The sequence below is a fragment of the Protopterus annectens genome, chromosome 4.part0, assembly GCF_019279795.1.
Source record: "Protopterus annectens isolate FY-2018-M chromosome 4.part0, PAN1.0, whole genome shotgun sequence".
Lineage (NCBI taxonomy): Eukaryota > Metazoa > Chordata > Ceratodontiformes > Protopteridae > Protopterus > Protopterus annectens.
The window spans coordinates 817,669,579-817,691,458 of NC_056733.1; the positions used below are offsets into that span (position 1 = coordinate 817,669,579).

At 45.7% G+C, this 21,880-nt stretch overlaps 1 protein-coding gene across 5 annotated transcripts in view; it reads left to right on the forward strand.

Annotated features, from left to right (window-relative positions):
- Positions 1–21,880, forward strand: part of LOC122799595 (splicing factor SWAP) — a 1,354,031-nt gene that overhangs the window by 167,923 nt on the left and 1,164,228 nt on the right. For all 5 annotated transcript variants that reach the window (XM_044068762.1, XM_044068763.1, XM_044068764.1 and 2 more), the window contains exon 6: positions 12,059–12,171. In XM_044068762.1, coding sequence (XP_043924697.1) covers positions 12,059–12,171 — 113 coding nt within the window. The remainder of the gene's footprint in view (positions 1–12,058; positions 12,172–21,880) is intronic.

A 21,880-nucleotide genomic window follows, 5' to 3' on the forward strand; every position in this document is an offset into this window, starting at 1 on the left:
GGAGGCACCTGGACTCCTCCCCAGAATCCCCTCACTGAGGACACCGATTTGGAGGAAGGGGAAGGTTTCCCCTGACTGTCTCCTTTGGAGACATCATGGAAATCCTGCGCCAGCTGGGGGGGGGGGGTTGGTCCGCAAACCCCCCCCCCCCCAAGCCTTCCTTGGACGAGTATGTGCTTCTGGAGGCCTTCAGCATGGGCATGTCTACTTCTTGAATGTCATGAGGGGTTGCCCGACTGCTCTGCTCTGGAGGCAGTCGGGGGTCATCTTTCACTGCACCTGACAGCATGTGAGTCCATGTCAACAGACCATTGGGCGCTTCACATCCTATTCAGAGGTTACACTATCCCCTTTGTGGTTCTTCTCCACCAAAACACTTCCCAGATGTTCCACTCTTGCAGAAGGAGGTAGCAGAGTTCGAAATAGACAAGCTGCTAAGGAAACGAGTCATCCAGCCCATCCCCCGAGATCAGTCCAGATCGGGCATCTATTCCAGGTTCTTTTTGGTACCAAAAAAGATGGGGGACCTAAGCCGTATTCTGGATCTTTCCACCCTAAACCTGTCAGTTGCCAAAAAAAGTTCTGGATGGTCACATTACAATCCATCCTGTCTTACCTGCAGAACGACTGGATGTGCTTGATAGACCTCCAGGATGCATGCTACCATATAAAGATGCACAGATGCTCCAGGAGGTTCCTCCGCTTTCGACTGGGGGCCAATCATCAGTTTCGAGCCCCGCCCTTCAGTCTCACCAAAGTCCCCAGGGTGTTCACCAAAGTCATGGCAGTAGTAGCGGCTCACCTGAGGCTCCAGGGAATACAGGTCTTTCCATACCTGGACGATTGGTTCTTTGCTGCTTCCATCAAGCATTTACTTTGTCAAGCCAGGGACTATTTCCTCCTAGATCTATTCCAGATTTTGGACTACATTGGAGCAAGGATAGACATATTGCAAACCAAAGTTTTTCTAACTCCGGCGAGAGTTCAAAGTTTGACTCCATGTGTCCGTGATCTTTCAGTCTCATTCTCTTTCAGCCGAGGCTGTATTACGAGCCCCAGTTCCATGGCAGCCACCATTACTTTTCTTCCCTGTTGCTTCTCTGCATATGCGGGTACTACAGTGGACACTAGCGATCCAACGGTCACTGGTAGACCTGGCGTTGACGCATCCAGTTCATATAAGCAAAGCATGCCGGAAGTCCCTCCTCTGGTTTATATGCTCCTCGGAACTAGTCGAGGGGCGAACATTTATTCCAGCCCTCCCCAAGCCACGATGACCATGGATGCCTCCCAACTACGGTGGGGGGGGCTTTGCTCGTGCAAGACAGTCCAAGGCATGTGGTCCACAAACGAGACCATCTTGCATATCCGTGCCCTAGAAATGAGGGCAGTCCTTTTGTCGTTGCAGGCCCTTCATGCCTTTCTTCCTCTGGGAACAGTTGGAATTCAGACAGACTACATGTCAATGGTCTGGTACATCAGCAAACAAGGAGGCACTAGATCTTACCCCCTTTGTCATGAAGCCATGAGAGTGTGGGAATGGGTGATCTCCACCAGCTAATTTCTAGTAGCAATGCACATTCCTGGTTGATCTAACATACTGGCAGACAAACTGAGCAGGACTATTTTGATGCCTTACGAGTCGTCTCAGAATCCTTCTGTAATGGAGCAGATCTTCCTCAAGTGGGGTTGGCCTTGCTGCAGTCTCTTCGCATCTTCCTCCAATGCGAAGTGCAGCGAGTTCTTCGCTCTGATCCCCCCACAAGGAGAATACCCCAGGGACACTCTGGTCCATGCTTGGCCTCCCGGTCTTCTCTATACCAAAATTCCTCCAGAAAGCTTGCAGGTTCGGGAGCAAAGTAGTCCTCATTCCCCCATTCTGGCCTTGCCAAGTCTGTTTTCCCTTTCTTTGGTCTCATCTGATAGTTCCTCCATGGATCTTGGATCCAGTACCGGATCTCATTTTGCACACCTCGCGAGGGTCCATCATCCAGACCTGGTCAGTCTGAAGCTTACTGCTTGGCTGCTCCAGTTCTCTTGATTGCTAGTGCTCCTACTCTGCCTTCTCCGGTCAAGACTTTTCTGGTGGCAGCTCATAAAGCGTCCACTAGAAAACTATACCGTAGCAAATGGAAACATTTCTATATCTGGGCTTCTCAAAGGGATTTGGATCCTTTCACAGCTCCTGTCCCCAGCGGTCCTTGAGTTCTTGGCGTACATTTTCTAGCAGGGTGTTAGCTCATCTACAGTAAAAGTCCAACTGGCTGCCACTTCCAGTTTCCATATAGGTGAGAACATGGCTTCTTTAGCTTCCTCCAGACTTTGCAAAACTTTTATTAAAGGTACTTTTCTTTTATGACCCCCGGTTAAAGATCCTACTTCCCCTTGGGATCTTACCCTAATTTTACAAGCTCTGGTTGCTCAAACTTTTGAGCCGGCTGCTTCTGTGGATCTGAAATTTTTATCTTGGAAGACTGCCTTTTTAGTGGCCATCACCTCAGCTAGGAGGGTGTTGGAACTCCAGGCATTATCTATCAAGCCTCCATATATGATTTTCCATAAGGGCAGGGTTTCACTTCGTACTAATCCTTCCTTTCTTCCTAAACTGGCCTCGGAAGCTAATATCAATCATACAATTTACCCGTTTTTTTCCCCCAAATTTTCAGAACAGGGGTGAATGTAAATTGCATTTGTTAAGCGTACATAGACAGCTACGTTTCTGTTTACATAGGACTAAGACCTTTCGCATATCGGACCAACTGTTTGTGTCTTTTTCTAAACCCTTTCTGAGCAAACCGATCTCTAAAGTAACCATCGCTCGATAGATTTCCCTTTGTATCCTTCAGGTTTATAAGGACAGAGGCATGTCGTCACCAGGACAAATCAAAGCCCATTCTACCAGGTCCATGGCTACATCGGTGGCTTTTTGGTCCAGGGTGTCTGGACGATATTTGTTGGGCGGCTACCTGGTCCTCCTCTCATACCTTCATTTCTCACTACAAATTGGATGTGATATCTAGAGGGAGAGCATCCTTTAGCTCTGCGGTGCTCCGGAATATCCTTCCATGAGGGCCACTCAAGTGTCCCACAGGTTGATGATCAAATGAAGTCAACTACTTCAGGTAAATAAGTTATGTACTCACCATAACGTTCCATCTGAGTAGTTGGACTTCATTTGTCATCAACCGTCCCTCTCTCCTTCCCCCTGATGATCTCATTATGTTCCTACTTTGGTAGGCAGGAAAGAACGCCTATGCGGTTCTCCTGTGTTTCTTTATTATTAAGGTCTTTCGAGTCAGGTTTATGGTGCAGCAAACTCAATCTGAGGGAAGGAAGGAGGTAGAGGAGTATCATGGGTAAGGATAGGAACTTGGGGCTCGGCTCAGATGCTGGTGAAGCTGCCATCTGTCCGATCCGGATCTGAATACCCACAGATTGATGACAAATGAAGTCCAACTACTCAGATGGAATGTTATGGCGAGTACATAACTTTTTTTTTTTTTATTGCTTACAGTGCTGTCAAAAGTGATGTTCATAGTTGAGTGTCCATCTTGTATGGTTATTGACTAACAAGACACAGATGTACCTTTCATTTCTGAATTAATGGAGGCAGGAATACTAGTGCAACTGCCATTAACTAATATTAATTTTGTATCTTGTAAGTACAATCAAAATTTTGTAGAGCGCACAGATTGCATGGTGTCTAGAGCTTTATTTTCTAGTCCACTCCTATCCCATAGAGGCTTTCATAGAAAGAGCCTTTTAATTTTCCATCATAATTGCCCATTGCAAACAGGAGAACAATGTTTCTGCATAGTTTGATTCTTTATGATGAAGTTCTTGGGGAGAAAGTACAAACTCGGGTATTGTGCAGCTTAAAAGCAGTCCTCATTGGGGTTGTTCTTAATGTGCACTTGGCTATCAGCTTTTAATTGGAGGTTTCAGAGACATTAAATAGATGTATACCAGCTTAAAATGTTAATGGATATAACCTATGTACAAAATACTTCCCTTTACTGAAATTTAGACACAGTATCTCATTTAGTGAGATTCAGAATTAGTTGTTTTGCAATGGATGAATTTTTAGCTGTGTCTTGGGTAGAACCAGTGAGCACCATCTTAAATTAGCCCAGTGAAAGAGAATCCCTTAAGAATCTTCTTCTTCTTTCGGCTTTTCCCGGTTAGGGGTCACCACAGCAGATCATCTGTCCACTCATGATTGGCAGTGGAGTTTTTATGGTGTCGAGTTGCCAGCCCGGTGCCCAACCTTCCACAGAAGGCACACACATGCACACACTCACACCTAGGGCCAGTTTAGAGTGTCCAATCCACCTACTGCATATCTTTGGGATGTGGGAGGAAACCGGAGCACCCGGAGGAAACCCACGCGACAAGAATAGGGCTGCATAATTAACTACAAATACCTTTTACCCTGCAGTAAGCTTTGCAACCTTTCACTGCCTCTCTGAGGTCAGATACATAGACTGTGGTGACCCTAGGTGTGCGACAGCTTATGAAAGTGAGAGAGAACGGTTTCCTTAGCTGCTCTGTCTACAAGTCCCACATTTCCAGTAAATAAAAAGTAAATGCATATCTTTATTTGCATTTGGCAGAGGTCTATTACTACTAGTTCCTCCTTTTCCACATGTTTAGAAACTGCGGTATCTCCACATTGAGTTGTGATGCAGGCACATATGGCTAGATTTTGAAGCAGTTGAAATAAGTCTGTGAGGCTTAGTCATGAAAAAATTGAATTGGTCATATTAAGTACCAGACAAGGACATGGTCTGCTTGCCCACCATTCCAGAAAAGAAAAAGTTTGCCCTCTCACCAAAATGTCTAGTCTGTTCTTAAAAACCTCCACAATTTGTCTGCTACTTGATGACACTTGTTCCATTTGTGTACTTCCCAATTCAGTTAACTCTGATGTATATTGCTTGTTCTTAATCTCATTATTGTGGGTTAACACTGTGGTAAATAGGAATCCAGATTAGCTTTAAAGATATTAATTGGAATTCTTCTAGTTTTTTCTCTAACATAGTGAAGAGACCCAACTTCCTATAGTATTTGTTGATGAAGCCTGGTGATAACCTAATTCCTAGGGACAGTTCTTTGACTACTAATGTAGCCTTTAAGTTTTGAAATTGTAAGTATTCTTCTCACAACCCAGGATATGGTAACTATTTCTACATAAGTTCATGTCTTTGTAACTCTTCTTCCACATTGTATCTTCTTTACACATGTATGACACTTGGATTATGTAGGGAGATTCATTTCCTGATGAAATGCTTTATTTTATTCATGTTTTCAGTCATGTTATACTTAACTGACTGCTGGGTTGGTTAATATGTATTGAAAAGTCTCTCTATTATTCATGGTAATTGTCTTACCAAATTTTATGATGTCCTTCTATTCTCATGGTCCAGTATTCCAAACTCTTTGGTTTTCATCTCTTGCTACCCGAACGTCCGGCCAGTATACAAAAGTTTGTAGTCACTGCTAGGTGTGTAGGACACCTGATGTTGGCCTAGGGACTGTGACCCATAAAAGTGATTTCTGCATGTACCTTTCCCCAGAACTTCTCTGCTGCCAGTTGAACATCAGCGTTCCTGACGTCTTTGCTTTAGATCTTTGAATTCTAAAAGATATGCACCCTGTTGGGGCTGTTTTTGATTCCTTTCACTGCTTGCCTGTTAGGGTTACATGTCATCCAAGAAGGGAAAGTGCAAGTGCGGTCGTCAGATCCCCCATAAGGATGCCCATGAGCTTTGCCTTTTCTGTCTAGGCTCTACGCACAACCATCTTTCTTGTGCGATCTGTCAGGCTTTCATGCCTAAAACTCGAAGCTGCAACCTGCAGACTTTGAACATATATGTAGAAAATCAACGTCTTAAATGCTTAGCTTTAGGGATGGAAGGGTTGTCCCGTCAGCCCATGGAACCACCTAAAAAGGTCAAGGTTTCCAGGCCCGAAGTTGATACTGCTGCCCCTCCTCCATTCGACGTCCTTCCTGTGGCAAACGTTTGCCTGGAGGACCACACTGAGTCTACTGAAGCAGGTATAGCAGGTACCCCTCGGGATGCCACAGAACCTAAAGCAGAAGGCTCATCCGAGGAGGGTTTGCAGATGTTGCTTTGCGATATTGAGGGTCACCACAGGTACCTACAGCTGCCCAGACAGGCCTTTCCCTCTGCTTCTCAGTCCACTGAACGCAGGCCTTCTTCAGACACTAGGCCTTCCTCAGGGCCCACACCTCCCAGGCCTCCACTGAAAAAGAAATCCAAGACTAAGCATCTAGTCCCCTCTCTTGAAAGCCAACCAGATTGGCAGGCTTTTTTTTTTTTTTTTTTTTTTTTACAGAACCTATTTAATGCCTTTATGGCCCTGAGGCCTTCTGTGCCTGAATCCCCACATGCCAGTCCTCCTGCTGTCAGTCCCAGTCCTCTTCCCTCTCTTGTTTCTCTCGGATGCCTTCTCCTCTCAGATATGCTTCTCCAGATGATGAATCTATAGGGGCTGATTCCCCAGCAGAGGACCTCACCTTTGGGGAGACAATTAAATTTCCAAAATGAGGGATAATTTTTAAGTGGGATTCCTTTGAAATGTCTGAGGTACAAAAAAGGTGATACGAGCTCCTTCACATGGACACCCCTGCTCCTTCTGCAGTCCCCCCAATATTACCAGCTTTCTTGGATGCTTTCAGTGCTGCCTCAGTTAACCCTAATTTCCAACCACCTGCTCCAAGGAGGCCTGACAGGTTTTACAAGGTCCCTCAAGGGGCAAAATTTCTGATCAAATGCCCTGTAGCTGACCCTTCCACTGACTCTGTCTCAGCAAACCCTTTTTCCTTTACTGATAACTTGGGGATTTCTAGCCACCTTTGACATAGAGGACTGCTACCTCCACATACCTGTAAGGCTCAGCTACAGGAAATGTTTGCATTTTGCTGCTGGTTCCTCACATTTTCAGTTCTCAGCCTTGCCCTTTAGACTCTCTACTGCTCCATGGGTCTTTACTTGGCTCCTATGGTGGCCTACTGCAGGGTACAGGGGATCCAAATTTTTCCATATCTGGACGACGACCTGATTCAGGCAAAATGCTGCAGATCCCTGCAGAGCCAACTTCACAAAGTCATCTCCCTCTTGCAGGCTGTGGGATTCAACATAAACTTTCCCAATCCGACTTGAGTCCTTCCCAGGACCAGGTTTTCCTGTGGGTGCAGAATAAGGACAGATGTTGTGAGGGCATTCCTCCTGTCCCAGAAAGTGGAAACCCTGACCCAGTACCTGGCCACCGTTCTCAAAGCCACTCCTTTGACAGTCAGACAGTACCTCAGACTACTGGGTTGCATGGCCTCCACTATTCCCATGCTACCTCTGGCAGCACTCCACATGAGGAAATTGCAGTGGTACCTCAAGTCCATATGGACCCAACACTCGCACCCATTGGACTTCGTCATCCCCTTCCTGCCTGTCTGAGGAAGGAGATTCTGTAGTCGTTAAACCAGGTTATGTTCAACCCGGGACTTCCACTAAAACCACTTCCCTCTTTCCAGGAGATGTACATTGATGCCTCAGATCTGGACTGGGGTCTACGCTGGGCAGCCTGAAAGTGCAGGATACCTCGTCCCACACCTTTAGGTGGGAACACATCCACATCAAGAAAATGAGAGCACTCATATTTATCCTGACCGACTTTCTTCATGCCCTAAAAACAAGGGCCTCTGAAGTTGTTCACAGACAATATGTAAACTATCAGGGAGGAACCAAATCCTATTTACTTTGCAGACTTGCTCTCCAGGCATGGGACCTGGCAGCCCAACACGGAATCTCCTTGCAGGCAGTTTATATACCTTCAGCTCAGAATATTCAGGCAGACACCTTGAGCAGGTCCATGTCACTATCCCATGAAAGGATGCCTCACAGGGATGTGTTTCTGGACATTGTCCATAGGTGGGGTAGACCTCAAATAGATCTGTTTGCCTCCCCCCTGAACAGACAATGACCACTGTTTTTGCAGCAGGCTACAGCCCTTGAAGGGGAAATTTCTTTATGCATTCCCCCTTCCCATTACTTCAGAAAGTCCTGCTGAAGGTCCAGCAGGACAAACCAAATATTTTGCTGTTGACTCTCTCTTGGCCAAGATAGCGTTGGTTCACCCTCCTCCTGAATTTTGCCAGAGGCAATCACTACAAGTTACCTCAGAGTGGACCCTTCTCACACAAGAAAAGAGATCCCTGATCCATCCCCACCTGGAATCTCTGAATCTAACCCTGTGGGTGATAGAATTCTGATCCCTTCTTGTAGGCACCTTTACACTGAGGATGTGCTAGCAGTCCTGCAAGAGGCCAGGCAACCTAGTACTAAGAGATCTTATTTGTCTAAATGGAAGAGGTTCTCCATATGGTGTCAACAGACGGCTAGATCCTTTGCAGAGTGAGGTCCCCTTAGTGCTGTCCTGTCTGTGTGAACTCATGCAAGCAGGGTTGGCATATTCCTCTGTCAAAGCACACCTTGCTGCTGTTCATCCTGTCTGCCTCTTGATCCTCCTCTAGCCTCCTGTCTCCCTTCCTTAAGGGAGTACTACACCTCAGGCCCCCACAAGAGGCAGATCACCCCTCCATGGGATCTGAATTACGTTCTAGAGAAACTTACTGTTGCTCCCTTTGAACCAGCTTCCAAGGCATGTCTGAAACAATGTACCTGAAAAAATATACTCCTTGTGGCCCTGATTTCAGCCAGAAGAGTGTCAGAACTCCAGGCCCTCATGACAACACCTCCCTTCCTATTCTTCCACAAGGCTAGAGGGACTCTGAGGACCAACCCCTCCTTTATGCCCAAGGTGGTTAATGAGCTATCTTAAATTAGGGTATGCACCTGCCCACCTTTTTCCACTCATCCCCAAAATGACAGTGAGAGTCTTGTATTTCCTTATGTTCACAGACAACTTAGATTTTACCTTCACAAGACTATGTTCATTAGGAAATCAGACCAACTATTTGTCTCCTTCCACCCCAGAGCCTTGGGAAAGGCAGTGATGAAGCAGACCATTTCTGTGTGGATCTTCAAAGCTATAGCCTTTTGTTACACATTCCATGGGAAACTGCTCAAATCCAAAATTAAAGCCCACTCCCCCAGAGCCATGGCTTCATCTAAGACCTTCTTCAAAGGATTGACACTGCTTCCATCCTAGAGGCAGCTACTTGGCCATCTGTCCATACCTTCACTAAACACTACAAGTTGGATCATGTCTCCAGATTTAGAGCGGGGTTTGCAAGGGCAATCCTGCATGGCTTTGTGGAAAGTAGCTCCATACCAACACCCTCTTCTTCCCTGTGAGCTTTGGCACTCACCCAAGATTTTCGAATACTGCAACATGAGAACAGAAGTACATAACGATAGTTGCGTAAAATCTTGCCATAACCATAGATGCCCTTGTCTTCCATGTTGTAGTATTCATTCCCTCCCATCCCCTTTTGTCCATCTAAACTGTCTCTTCTTGGATGGCACAATTCCCTCCCATCCCCTTTTGTCCATCTAAACTGTCTCTTCTTGGATGGCACAGAGCCTATACAGCTATCCTGGCACTGGGGTGTTCAGTTCTGAGGAAGGGTACGTGCCAATGTCACTTTTATGGCCCACGCTCCCTAGGTCAATGTCAGATGTACCTAGCAGTGACTACAAGCTTTTGTATACTGGCCGGACGTTCAGGTAGCAAGATAGGAAAGCCCAAGAGTTTGGAGTACTGCAACATGGAAGAGAAGGACATCTGTGGTTATGGTAAGATTTTACACAACTATTCTTTGTCGGTGTATGTTACTTAGAGTTGCCACCTGTGGCATTCAGTGTATAGATATTGAACAGGAAGAGGCTGAGAATGGAGTCGTGATGAAGTCTGAAGCGACAGAATCTGTAACGTGTTGTTGATCAACCTTGTGCAAGCTTTTCTTGCTGTGTAAATGTGTTGCTGAGTAATACCTGTTGAACCTGCAGTTCTGACTATAGGGTTAACCAGTATTTCCATTGTTTTTGACTGCAGCCCTTAACTTTTATAGAATGTTTTTTGGGTGTTCTCCCCCCCCCCCCATTCTGAAGAGACAACTGCTGCCTCATAACTCTAGAAGTATGTCTTTTAGTGGTTCCGTAATGACTGAGCTTAGATCTTTTAGAATTAACATCTGTTCCTGAAGCTTTTTTGATTCATTTTAATGTAACAAGACGGTATTAAAGGTAATTATCCCATTACTTAAGATGTTTAGCGTCAAAGCATTAGTTTTCATTAAGGACCGTGTTGCTCATCTGGTTTTCTGGTACTCGCCAACTCTTTGGCATAAGAGGCCTAAAGCCCTGACTGTGACCCTACCACCTAATGTTGGGTAGTGATGTGTTGTATTTTATTATAAATGTATTCATGTATTTATTTATTTATTTTTCTTTGACTGGGAAAAGTCTGACAAAGTAAAACATATTTTCAGCGGATGCTTGGGGAGAAAGGCTCCATATTTAAGTTGCACACGCAGCACATTTATAATTGAAGGGTAAAATGCACACAAGCTTATTTATGAGTTTTAAATATTTCTTACTTGAACACAGAACAGATGAAAGAGCGAATTTAACATATGTTGGTTAGTTAATAAATAAAAAAAAAACTAGTTAATTAAAAAAATATAATTTTGTTGCAGCTATCGTGCTGTAAATACTTTATTACTAGGTTGTTTTTGAGGTCAGTAATAATTTACAGTCAGCCAAGTAGTAATGTAGCTTAAAATTGATGAGAGCTATGAATGAGAAATTAAAGAAATGAGCAGGAGAATAAGTGGACAGAGGAGGAATTGTAGTTAGTGTTAGGGTGTGAGATGAAGAGTAAGTTTTGGAAATTAGTACAGTATGAGGAGGAGCGATAAGATGCAAAAGATCAGGAAGCAAAGTGGCTGTAAGAGTTGGAGAAAACTAATCTGAATAAAGCTAGCCAGGTGAGCAGAAAGAACTGAGCCATCTTTGGCATAGGCTCTGTTGAAGCAAAGTTTTGAAGCTATAACAGTTTGGCAAAGCTTTGGCAAAAAAATAGACTAATTCCTGACTTCTGTGAATTCCCTTCATTGTAATCAGTCCTGTCATTCAGAAATTGTTATGGAGATGGATTTAGAATTTGTCTACAAGTATTTCTTATTGTTTAATGTCACTGAGCCTTTCCCGCATAAGCTGGATGTACTTAAACAGAGACCATACATTAATGGAACAAAGCATAAATCATTGTCTGAGATTTCTGTTTGGAACTGTTGCAAGAGGAAAATTAAGTCCCCTAGAAAATGATTACTTATGTGGTAGTGTTTTGGATAATAAATATGGTATAATTTATGCTAGGATTTTTGTTACATTCCACTCATTTTTATATAAATAAATAGTAAATAAAGTTAACATTTAGTTATAGATTTGTGAGGGCTTTGACATGCATTAAAAATCGGAAAGGAGCCCGAATAGATTTTTCCCCAAACCACAGTCTGTTCATTTATAGAGAAGTGGAGCCTGAATATAATTCATGTTAACATATTTTTTACTCTTCATGTACAGCCTGCTTTAATAAATTGGCACACTTTCTTCTTAATTTTCTGGTGGTTTTTGGGTTTTATGATTCTGGCTGAGATGATACAGGCGTAGGGGATGAGTGAGAAGTGCACACCTATCCTAGGTGCTGAGGTGAGCTCATTTCCAAGGTAGGTGAATGATGTTTTAATGTGGAGGCCTCTTCAGAAGCTGTAAAGACCCTTTAATTTGATGGCTATGAATTTGTTCAAAAGGGAGATTCTTACTGTTGTATATAAAATCTGTCTTCTGGAATATGCTTCAGTGTGAATTTCAGCTTGCCGTTGTGCAGTGTTTTGTATTGTATAGTGGAGGAAGTGTTAAAATTCCTCATTAAAACTCAATTTTTTCTGTATTCAAATTGTTTTTTTACATTTTGTTGAAAACTTATGCTGGAGTAACAAATATACATTGCTGCTTGATGAGCTGCTATTTCCCATTATTTACTGCTTTCTTTGCCTTCAAATTTTCACCAGAGCCACCTAGTGATGATGATGATGAGGAGGAAGATGATGGTGAAGATTGTGGTTATCTGCATCCAAGTCTTTTTGCTTCTAAAAAGAGTTCCAGGCTTGCAGAAATTATGAAGGTATGCATTTTGTTTTGTTTTGCTTTCTTTTGAAGAAGTTTTTTTTTTCCCCTACACTTTTAGTAAGGCATTAAGTTTAATATGGGAATATTTGCAACAGGCAAGCTTTTGAATTACTGATGCTTGTGTAGACCATTGTGGATAAATAAATTATTTACGCTGTAAAATGATGACCTCCAATGTTTGATGTTATAAAGCAGACTTTGGTGGTAACAGTTTTCCATACCAATTCTTGTTATTATATATGTTGTGCTGTTGTATTAAAAGTCCATAGTCTTTGTAAGTAACTTTTTTCATTGGCAGAATACCCTGGAAAAAAAATCTATTCGTTCAGAAACTTAATATTTGAATACTGACTTCATGCTACAGTTAGCTTGGTTTTGAATAACACTATTTCCTATTAATAAATTTGGAGCCCTGAAATGATTTTTACATTTTAACTTTGATATTGTTATTCAAAAGCCGACTTCTGTTGGTCTAAAAACAGATGTTCATCTTTCACACTGCATCTGTGGCATATGGGTTCTCTGCTTGCATAAGCACACACTGGCAGCTTATTATAGCTCAGAATCCCCTCCTTTGGCTCTCTGTGATATGGGATTGTCTTAGCCCCTCCCATCAGGGGCAGTCAACCTTGTCATAGAACGTCAGGTCTGATATTGTCAATCCTCGTTCATTCCTTACGTATGGGTATCGGTTCCAAGCTCGGAACCGAGCCGGCCATTTTTCAAGCTTGCGTCAGCTTCAAACTCTCGAGCTAAACTCTTACCCACAATTCCCCTCTCCCTGTTACCCCCAGATTTCGTTTGCCGCATTCCATCCAGTCGTGTCAAACTACTTCTCTTGAGCTAAGTAGTCAATTGTTGTTTAATTGCTTTACAAATTACTTTTCTGTCAGAAAAGTTGATATGTTGTTGTCTCTTGCCCTATCGCATCTAGCATTAATTATTTCCTCAGGTTTTTTCTGTCCTTTACTTACCCTTTTTACCGCGAGGTAATTTCTCCTTACCATCATTGGTAATCCCTTTCCTCTTCTTTTTCATACCTTCAGGTACTCTCTTGTACCATTGTTGGTATTTTCTATTTGTTAATATGGCATTAAAATGGCAGATAAAAAGGGTAGTCCGGGGTTTAAGCGCTGTTCTGATTGTGGACACAAACTGCCTACTTCTGATGCACACTCTTTGTGTTTATTGTTTGGGAGCTTCCCATTTATCTGTTGAACCACCTTGTACTATACGTGAAAATTTTCTAATAGAACTTCGTTAGAAAGGAAAAATAAGCTGATACTGAAGGGACTTCTAAAATCACCCTTTTCAGAGGCTCTTTCTGGGGCAGAGGTCTCAACCCCTCCTAAAGCCCATAAGAAAATGGATGTTTCTACTAAGGCTAAATCCTTGCCTTCGTCTCCGGCTGAGGACTCTCACCAACCAAAATCTAAAAAGGCTAAAATTTCGGGTCCGGAGCTCTCTGTCAGCCTCAGTGCCTTCGGTGCCCAGACCTTCGGCACCGAGGCCTTCAGCTCCATTTGTGATTTCGGCTCCGTCCTCTCCTGCAGCCTTCTACATATCGGCACTGAGGGGCTCCTCGGTTCAGACCTTTACCACTCCATCAGCACCGACCATTCAATAGGCGCAGACCTTGACTGCGTCAGCTCAGAGATCTTCCTCGGAACCGAGGCCTTTGTTACTGACTCCAGTTTTGTCGGTTCCAGTTTCGGCAACGACAACCACTTCGGCGCCGATCCCTGTGTCAGTGCAGACAATGACATCGGCACCGATGATGACTTCGGTGCAAACTATAGTAGTTCAGTCTTTCTCGGCACCGTTGTCCTCTGTGCGATCAGATGAGATGGGCACCAAGTCTGCCTCTCTTGTGGACAGGCCTGTTTCTCCCTCAGTCTCTGTGAGGTCCACTAGAAGTCTTTCTGAACATGATCTGTTGCGTCTTGTGGATCAGGCATTCTTGGCCAGAGGTATTCCACCCCCCAGGAACTATCTTTCCTTGGGAGGTGATCATCCATCTCCAAAGACACCACCTTATTCTCCTCCTTCATTGCCTTTGAAGTCCATGAATATAGTACAGTCTTCCCCTTCTGCGGTTCCCTTTATGGATCTCACTAAGGAACCGCAATTGCCTTCGTGGCAGGAAAGTTTTGCTATAACCCAGGATGTCAGCTGTGATGCGCATAGCTTGCTACTCCACAGCCATCCAGGGACTCCGAGTTGGCAGGCTGAGCCACTTAGGGGAGGAGTGCCCCCTATCCTTGACATACACTCCTCTCCGGGTGAATCAGCCTTCCAACTGATGGAGAAGGCTTTCGCTGCTGCTGGCGATACCGGACTGTCTATACCTCCGCCCTCCTCAGATACACTGGTTTCACAAGTACTGGGTGCAAGGGCCTCAGGACATATTCCCTCAGGAATCCCCTTTTCCGTTGTTTTCCCCAGCTTCTCCCGCTGAGGAGGTCCACCGGATAAGTTCATGTAAGAGGAAGCACATGGACTCCACAGAGGAGTCTCTCACCGAAGACACAGATTTCGATGAGGGGAAGGATCCCCTCAGTCACCCTCTGAGGTATCCTTTGGCGATATCCTTGAAATCCTGAAACAGAGAGGTGACTGGCAGCCCTGTAATCCAACCCCTGAGGAATGTGTGTTCCTGCAGGCTTTTCGCGCCCGGCCCCCTACCTCCTGGATTACTCCAACTGCCGATGAACTTATCGAGTTCATCGTGCAGCGTGCTTGGAAAGCCCCTGATACTGTTGAAGCTATTCCCCAGAGGCCAGATAAGATCTTGTCCACTCCTGCTTCAGATCCCCACTGGTCCAAAGGTCTTCCTGTCGATGCTTTGGTGGTGGCGGTCACAACAAAAAAGGATCTGGCAGAAGGCCAGACTGTCCATCCGCCTAACAGAGAGTCCCAGGCCCTGGACAAAATAGGGAAGCGGACCTTTGCTTCAGCGACCTTTGCTATCAGGTCCGTGAATTATATGGCACAATGTTAAGTTGTCTATCTTGCCTTCATTCTTGCTGGATGAGTTCGGAGCCGACCTCGGCTCCGACTCGGCCACTCTAAAAGCTCGAGAGTTGGTTCCACCGGCTCGAGGCTCCCCTATATCCCACAATGCTAGGCGTGAGTTACCTCAGATCTCGTTTGCCGCTACAGCGATCGAGGTGTGTTTTCTACCGGCTCCAGGTTAGTGAAAGTTAGACTAGTTTAAAATTCTTAGACTTAGGCTAGCTCTGTGTATTTTTCTTTCCCTTTAGTGTAGTGGACTTATTATCCCTTCTACCCTTTATCCAGCCCCCTTTTTCTAAAGAACTTATAGTTCTTTCCCAAGGCCTTCGGCCCTTCCTTCCCTATCCTTAGGGTGTGTATGTGTTTTAATTAGGGAGTTCTTATTTAACTTACCTTTAGTTTAAATAATTCCCTTTGAACCCTATTAGTGTAATCTGTGTGTGTGTTTTCTGTGTGTGATTACACTTTGGTTCCTTGAATATGTCCATGATACAAAGGTCTCAGGCTTCAAGAAGTGTGACTCGTGCTGTCAGAAAATGTCTCTGACAGACGGTCACACTTCTTGTGTGTATTGCCTGGGACCTTTACACCTGCAGGACTCTTGTGCTGTATGCCATGGCTTCAGCCCTAGAGTCCTGCAGGAGAGAAAAAATAAACTCATTTTGAGGGGTTTAATTAAGCCTGAAGGTTCCCTTTCTGTGTCATCGGGAAACCTTCTAAGGCTTCTAAGACCTCGACTCCAGCTTCAGAGTCGAGGCCTAAGGCTCAAGCCTACTGCTTCAGCTGGAGGCGATGAGTCTTTGACTGCAGTATCCGTGGTTTCCTCGGCTCCCGCTGGAGCCGAGGCATTAGAGATTCCTGGGTCGGCTCCGATCACACCATCGGAGCCGGCATCTAGAAAGAGATCGAGGTCACCGCCCCTTGGCTCCGTTCATTCGGCACCAGCACCTCCCCTGCTGTCTGAACGGAGCCATAGACCTCACTCCTCCAGGTCATCGAGGCGCACTGATCACGACCTCCAGAGGGTAGTGAGTAGACTTTGAAGTCCGAGGCACTGGCACAGATGCTCCAGAGTCCGACTCATCAGTCGATGCCTCAACTTGTTCCTATAAATATTCCTCCTCCGACTCCTTTGAGCTCGGAGCCGGGCGTCGGGACCGAGACTGTGGTAGCGCCGGAGCCGATACATTTGTCTTCGGCTCCGTCGCGGCTCCGATTTCTTCTTTTGTAGAATCTCGGCGCGGCTTCCTCGTCGGCTCCGAGGGTGAGTGGCATCGGACCCTTGTCCGACCCCCCTCTCCCTCTCGGTGCTTGCGCTGGTGAGTTCGGCTCCGACATCGGCCTCGGAGCCATCTCTGTCGGTGCCGAGGGAGGTTCTCAGCTTCTCGGAGCGGGGACCTCTGGCTCTGCCTGACAGGGGTGCATTCGAGGTCATGCGGAGTGTGTTGGAACCTTGTTCGACTCCACAGTCGGCTCCGTCCGCCCCTCCCACTTTGGTGCCTTTGGTTATGTCGACTCACTCCCTCATCCCAGACCGCAGAGAGCAAGCTCCTCAAGAATCCCCTGTGGGGATCTCATCCTCTTCCGAGGCCTCTCCTGAATTGGCAGGGGAGCCCCCTAGGAAGAGGAAGTGTAAGAGGAAGCACATAGACTCACCTGAGTCTGTCACCTCTGACACAGATTTAGAGGATTCCGAGGGTTCCCCACGTTCCCCTTCTGAAGATGTCTCTTTCGCAGACATCCTAGAGATCCTGAAACAGAGGGGAAATTGGCCAGCCCTTAACCCTTCGGAGGATGAATCTGTGTATCTTGAGGCGTTTGGCTCTCGCCCTTCCACCTCCTGGGTGTCCCCTTTGATCCCCTCATGCAGGTGGTTGCAAAGAAGGCTTGGACGGCTCCTGATTCAGTGGACCCTACCCTCAGGAGACCCTCCAAATTTATAACAGCACCAACTGACAAGCAATTTCTCACAAAAGGTGTTTCTGTGGATGCTATGGTGGTAGCTGCTGCCACCAAGAAGGGACTAGCTGATCCTTCAGTGCCTGTTCATCCCCTAACAAAGAATCTAGGTCTATGGACAGGTAATGGAAGCGGATGTTCTCGCCAGCGACCTTTGCTATGCTCGCTGAACTACCTATGCCATTTTACTGCCTTCAAAGAGACTTGACCAAAGAAGCGAGTGACATGTTGAAGGATCCTACGGCTGCAGGTTTTCAAGACAAGATGAACACCCAGCTGGCTACCCTGAACTCCATAGCTAACTCCTCCATGCGCCTCCTTTCTTATGTGGCTGATGGAGCGAGCAGGGCCGAGGGACAGGTGTGGAGGCATGCCTGGATGCGGCTATGCAACTTTGCGGACCCTTTAAAACGCCTTTCACTAATTCCCGCTTGATGGATCATCTCTCTTTGGTCTTCAAGTGAAAGAAACCTTGACTAGGTGCGAGACAGATGGCAAGACTCTTTCCGCCATCGGAGTCCGTTTTTCTACTCCTTCTAGGCCTTACCCCAAAGGCCAGAAAAGTGGGAAAATGTGGTTCCATAAACAATCTCAAGGGACTTCGCCTGACGACAGAGTCGGTTCTCGCCAGAGGCAGAGGGGGAACAACAATGGTAGACGCCGCCCTAGAGGCAGGGGGTCCAGAACCAGGGCAATCGAGAAGCCTTCTCTGATAAGCCCTTTCAGCATCCCTGAGGTGTTGCCCGACTGCCCACCTTCGGAGGCAGTCGGGGGAAGATTGTCACTGTACCCAGAAGCCTGGCTATCCCTGACTCAAGACAAATGGGTACAGTCCATCATTTCGAAGGCTATTCCATTCCCTTCTTCGCATTCCAAACCAATCAAAAAATCCCTTCCAGATGTTCCACCGCTCAAAGGGATCTTGCAGTTTTGGAAATTTCAAAGCTGCTTGCAAAAGAGCAATTCAGCCAGTTCCAGCAGACCAGCAAGGATCCGAATCTACTCCAGGTTCTTTTTAGTTCCAAAGAAAACAGGGGACTGGAGACCAATTTTGGATCTCAGTATCTTGAACAAGTCAGTCAAGAAAACAAGATTTCGGATGGTCACGCTGCAGTCCATCCTTCCCTTTGGGAAAGGGAAACTGGATGTGCTCTATAGACCTTCAGGATGCGTGCTATCACATAAAATGAACAGACGCTCCAGAAGATTCCTCCGCTTCAGGCTGGGAACCAGTCATTTTCAATTCAGGGCCCTGCCCTTTGGTCTCACCACTGCCCCGGTGTTTACCAAATGCATGGCAGTGGTAGCTTCTCACCTGAGACGCCAAGGATTCCAGGTGTTTCCATATTTGGACGACTGGCTCCTCACAGCTCCCACCAAGCATCTTCTCCTAATGGCCAGGGACTACACCTTTCGTGATTTGTCAAAAGTTAGGCATTTCAGTAAATTGCGAAAAGTCTGTTTTGTCGCCTTGTCGTACTATTACCTTCATAGGCAAATCTAGACACAGTCAACATGTCTGCAAGACTAACACATCAGAGAATAGCAGACATACACAAACTGGTCTCACTCCTCTTCAGCAGCAACAGAGTCAAAGCCAGGTTAGTTCTGAAAGTGTTGGGGATTATGGCGGCTGCCATACCTCTGCTTCCATTAGCCAGGTTCCACATGAGAATCCTTCAATGGATGCTCTTCACACAATGGTCATACCAGCAACTCCCGATGTCCCATACCATTATGATCACGCAAACATGCAGAAATCATCTTCTGTGGTGGATGTCTTCCCCTCAGCTCTTATTGGGAAGACCTTTGTACCTTCCCCTCCGGTTGCTACTTTGACAACGGACGCCTCCCTGATCGGGTGGGGGGGCATTATCAGGGCAGAACTGTCCAGGGCACATGGCAACCAGACGAATGCCACTTGCACATAAATGTTCTAGAGATGAGAGCAGTGCTTTTAGCGTTGCAAGCCCTTCAAGACTCTCTTCCCTTGGGAACGATAGCAATCCAGGCGGACAATATGTCTGTAGTGTGGTATATCAACAAACAAGGCGGAACCAGGTCCTACCCCCTGTGTCGAGAAGCACTCAGACTGTGGCAATGGGCGATTTCTTCTCAGCGGTTTCTGATAGCAACGCACATCCCCGGGAAGTCCAATCAAATTGCGGACAAGTTGAGCAGAGCTATCCTCATGCCTCACGAGTGGTCTCTGAAAGACTCTGTGGTGAGAGAAATTTTTCTCAAATGGGGTCAGCCTTGCTGCGATCTTTTTGCTACTCCCCAAAACAGCAAGTGCAGAGATTATTTCACCCTATTCCCGCTACCAGGCCAGCCCAGCAGAGACGCTCTAGTTCAACTTTGGCCCCGGGGACTTCTGTATGCATTTCCTCCCTTCCCACCCTTCCCACTAATCTCTCAAGTGATACAGAAAGCTATCGCTCAGAAGGCATGCTTGATCCTCATTGCTCCTTACTGGCCTCGACAGGTTTGGTTCCCCTTTCTACATCATTTTCTGTTGGAGCAACCTTGGCATCTGGACCTAGTTCCAGATCTTTTGATCCATCAGTCGGGTCAGTTTCATCGCTCCCTTCCCTCTCTGAACCTCACTGCTTGGTTCCTCCTATTCCAACCTTAGCCAGGCTTCCTCAAATATCTCACTCTGTTCAAGATATTTTGATAGCTTCCCATAAATCTTCCACTCGGAAGATTTATTTGAGTAAGTGGAAACGTTTCGCCTATTGGGCTCAAGGAAGGTACATAGATCCTTTTACTGCTTCCATCCAAATGGTCCTTGATTTTCTAGCTGAACTCTTCCATGCAGGTTCATCTCCTTCTACTCTTAAAGTTCAATTGGCAGCTATTTCTAACTTTCATGTGGGCATTTCAGAGTCTGCCATAATGTCCCACAAACTTTGCAAAGCTTTTTTGAAGGGAGTTTTTCTACTCAGACCTCCTATAAGAAATCCTCCTCCTCCTTGGTACCTAAATTTAGTTCTTAGTTCTTTGATTCTTTCCCCTTTCGAACCTGCAGCCTCCTGTTCTTTAAAATTGCTATCATGGAAGACACTCTTTCTGGTAGCTATTACTTCAGCTAGAAGAGTTTCAGAACTTCATGCACTCAGCTGTCGACCTCCTTATCTGTTGTTCCATAAGGACAGGGTATCTTTACGAACCAACCCGTCCTTTTTACCTAAGATAGCCTCGGCGTCTAACCTGAATCAAAGCATTGACCTCCCTGTGTTTTTTCCAGAATATTCTAACAGGTCTGAACAAAATTGCATTGGCTAGATGTTCATCGTCAGTTAAGGTACTATTTGGATAGAACCAAACAATTCAGAAAATCTGACCAGCTGTTTGTCTCTTATGCAGAAGGCAGGAAGGGACTTTCAGTTTCAAAGGTATCATTAATCTAGATGGCTAACATCTCTGATTTCCCTTGTTTATGAAATTAGACACCAAAAGCTGCCTAACAAACCTAAAGCCCATTCCACCAGAGCTTTGGCTACTTCTATAGCCTTCCAAGACAGACTGCCTATTGACACCATTTGTGCAGCGGCTACTTGGGCTACTCCTCACACTTTCATTTCTCATTATAAGTTGGATTTAGCTTCTAGGCATAGAGCTAACTTTGGTTCCACTGTTCTCAAGAGTCTGTTCCGTTAGGCCACCCGGGACAAGGTGCTAGGACGCGGTCCCATCCAGCAAGAATGAAGTAGATAGACAACTTAACATATAGAAATTATGTTCTTACCATAACGATCCATGTTAGTTGTCTTCTTCACGCCTTCTTCTTGCGTCCCACCCTCCTTCCCCCTGGCCTGGACAGACCTAGATGAGTTTTGATTGTGACCTCTCTTTCTACCACCTCTTTACTTTAGGTATATGCTGCTGTGCATATTTTCCTGGATCAGGATGTAGGTCACCCTTCTCTTCTCCCTGGTTTATAGAGGTGGACTTTGTTTATAATTATTCTATTGCTATTATAAGCTGGGCCTAGCTTACAAACGAGATCTGAGGTAACTCACGCCTAGCATTGTGGGATATAGGGGGAGCCTCGAGCCGGTGGAACCAACTCTCGAGCTTTTAGAGTGGCCGAGTCGGAGCCGAGGTCGGCTCCGAACCCATCCAGCAAGAAGAAGGCGAGAAGAAGACAACTAACATGGAACGTTATGGTAAGAACATAACTTCTATTTTTACCAGGCTTCAAATGGATCTGGATGTTCTTCATCTCACATTGCTGCAGTCCTTACTTATGGGTAGTCCGCTGTCCTCGGTCGGCCCGAATACCAAAGTATTAGGCTGACGTCGGTCATGGGCGCCTAGATCTGACATCAGAGCGTCAGGGTATAAAGGCACATGACCGACGTCATATCCTCAGTCTTTTTTGCCGCATGGTCCGATGCAGAAGCAGCGTTGCAAGTGCCGTTCGGCATTCTGAAATTTTTCGTTTTCGGAGTTTCAGACCGATACCAAGTTGGGCTAAGTACCCCGTTAGGGAATATTTTTGTTTTTTCTTGCCTCAGTTATTTACCGGATGTCAGAAAAAGTGAATAATTGTATTTCTTGTGGGAAACAGATACCGCATAGGGATTACCACTCGCTTTGTATTCCTTGTTTGGGACCGGAGCACGACGTAGTCGGGTGTCGGTTTTGTGCTAGGTTTAATAAGCGCACTATAAAACGGAGGTTAGATTGCGCTAGGTTAGTCTTTGGTAAGAGGTGTAATTATA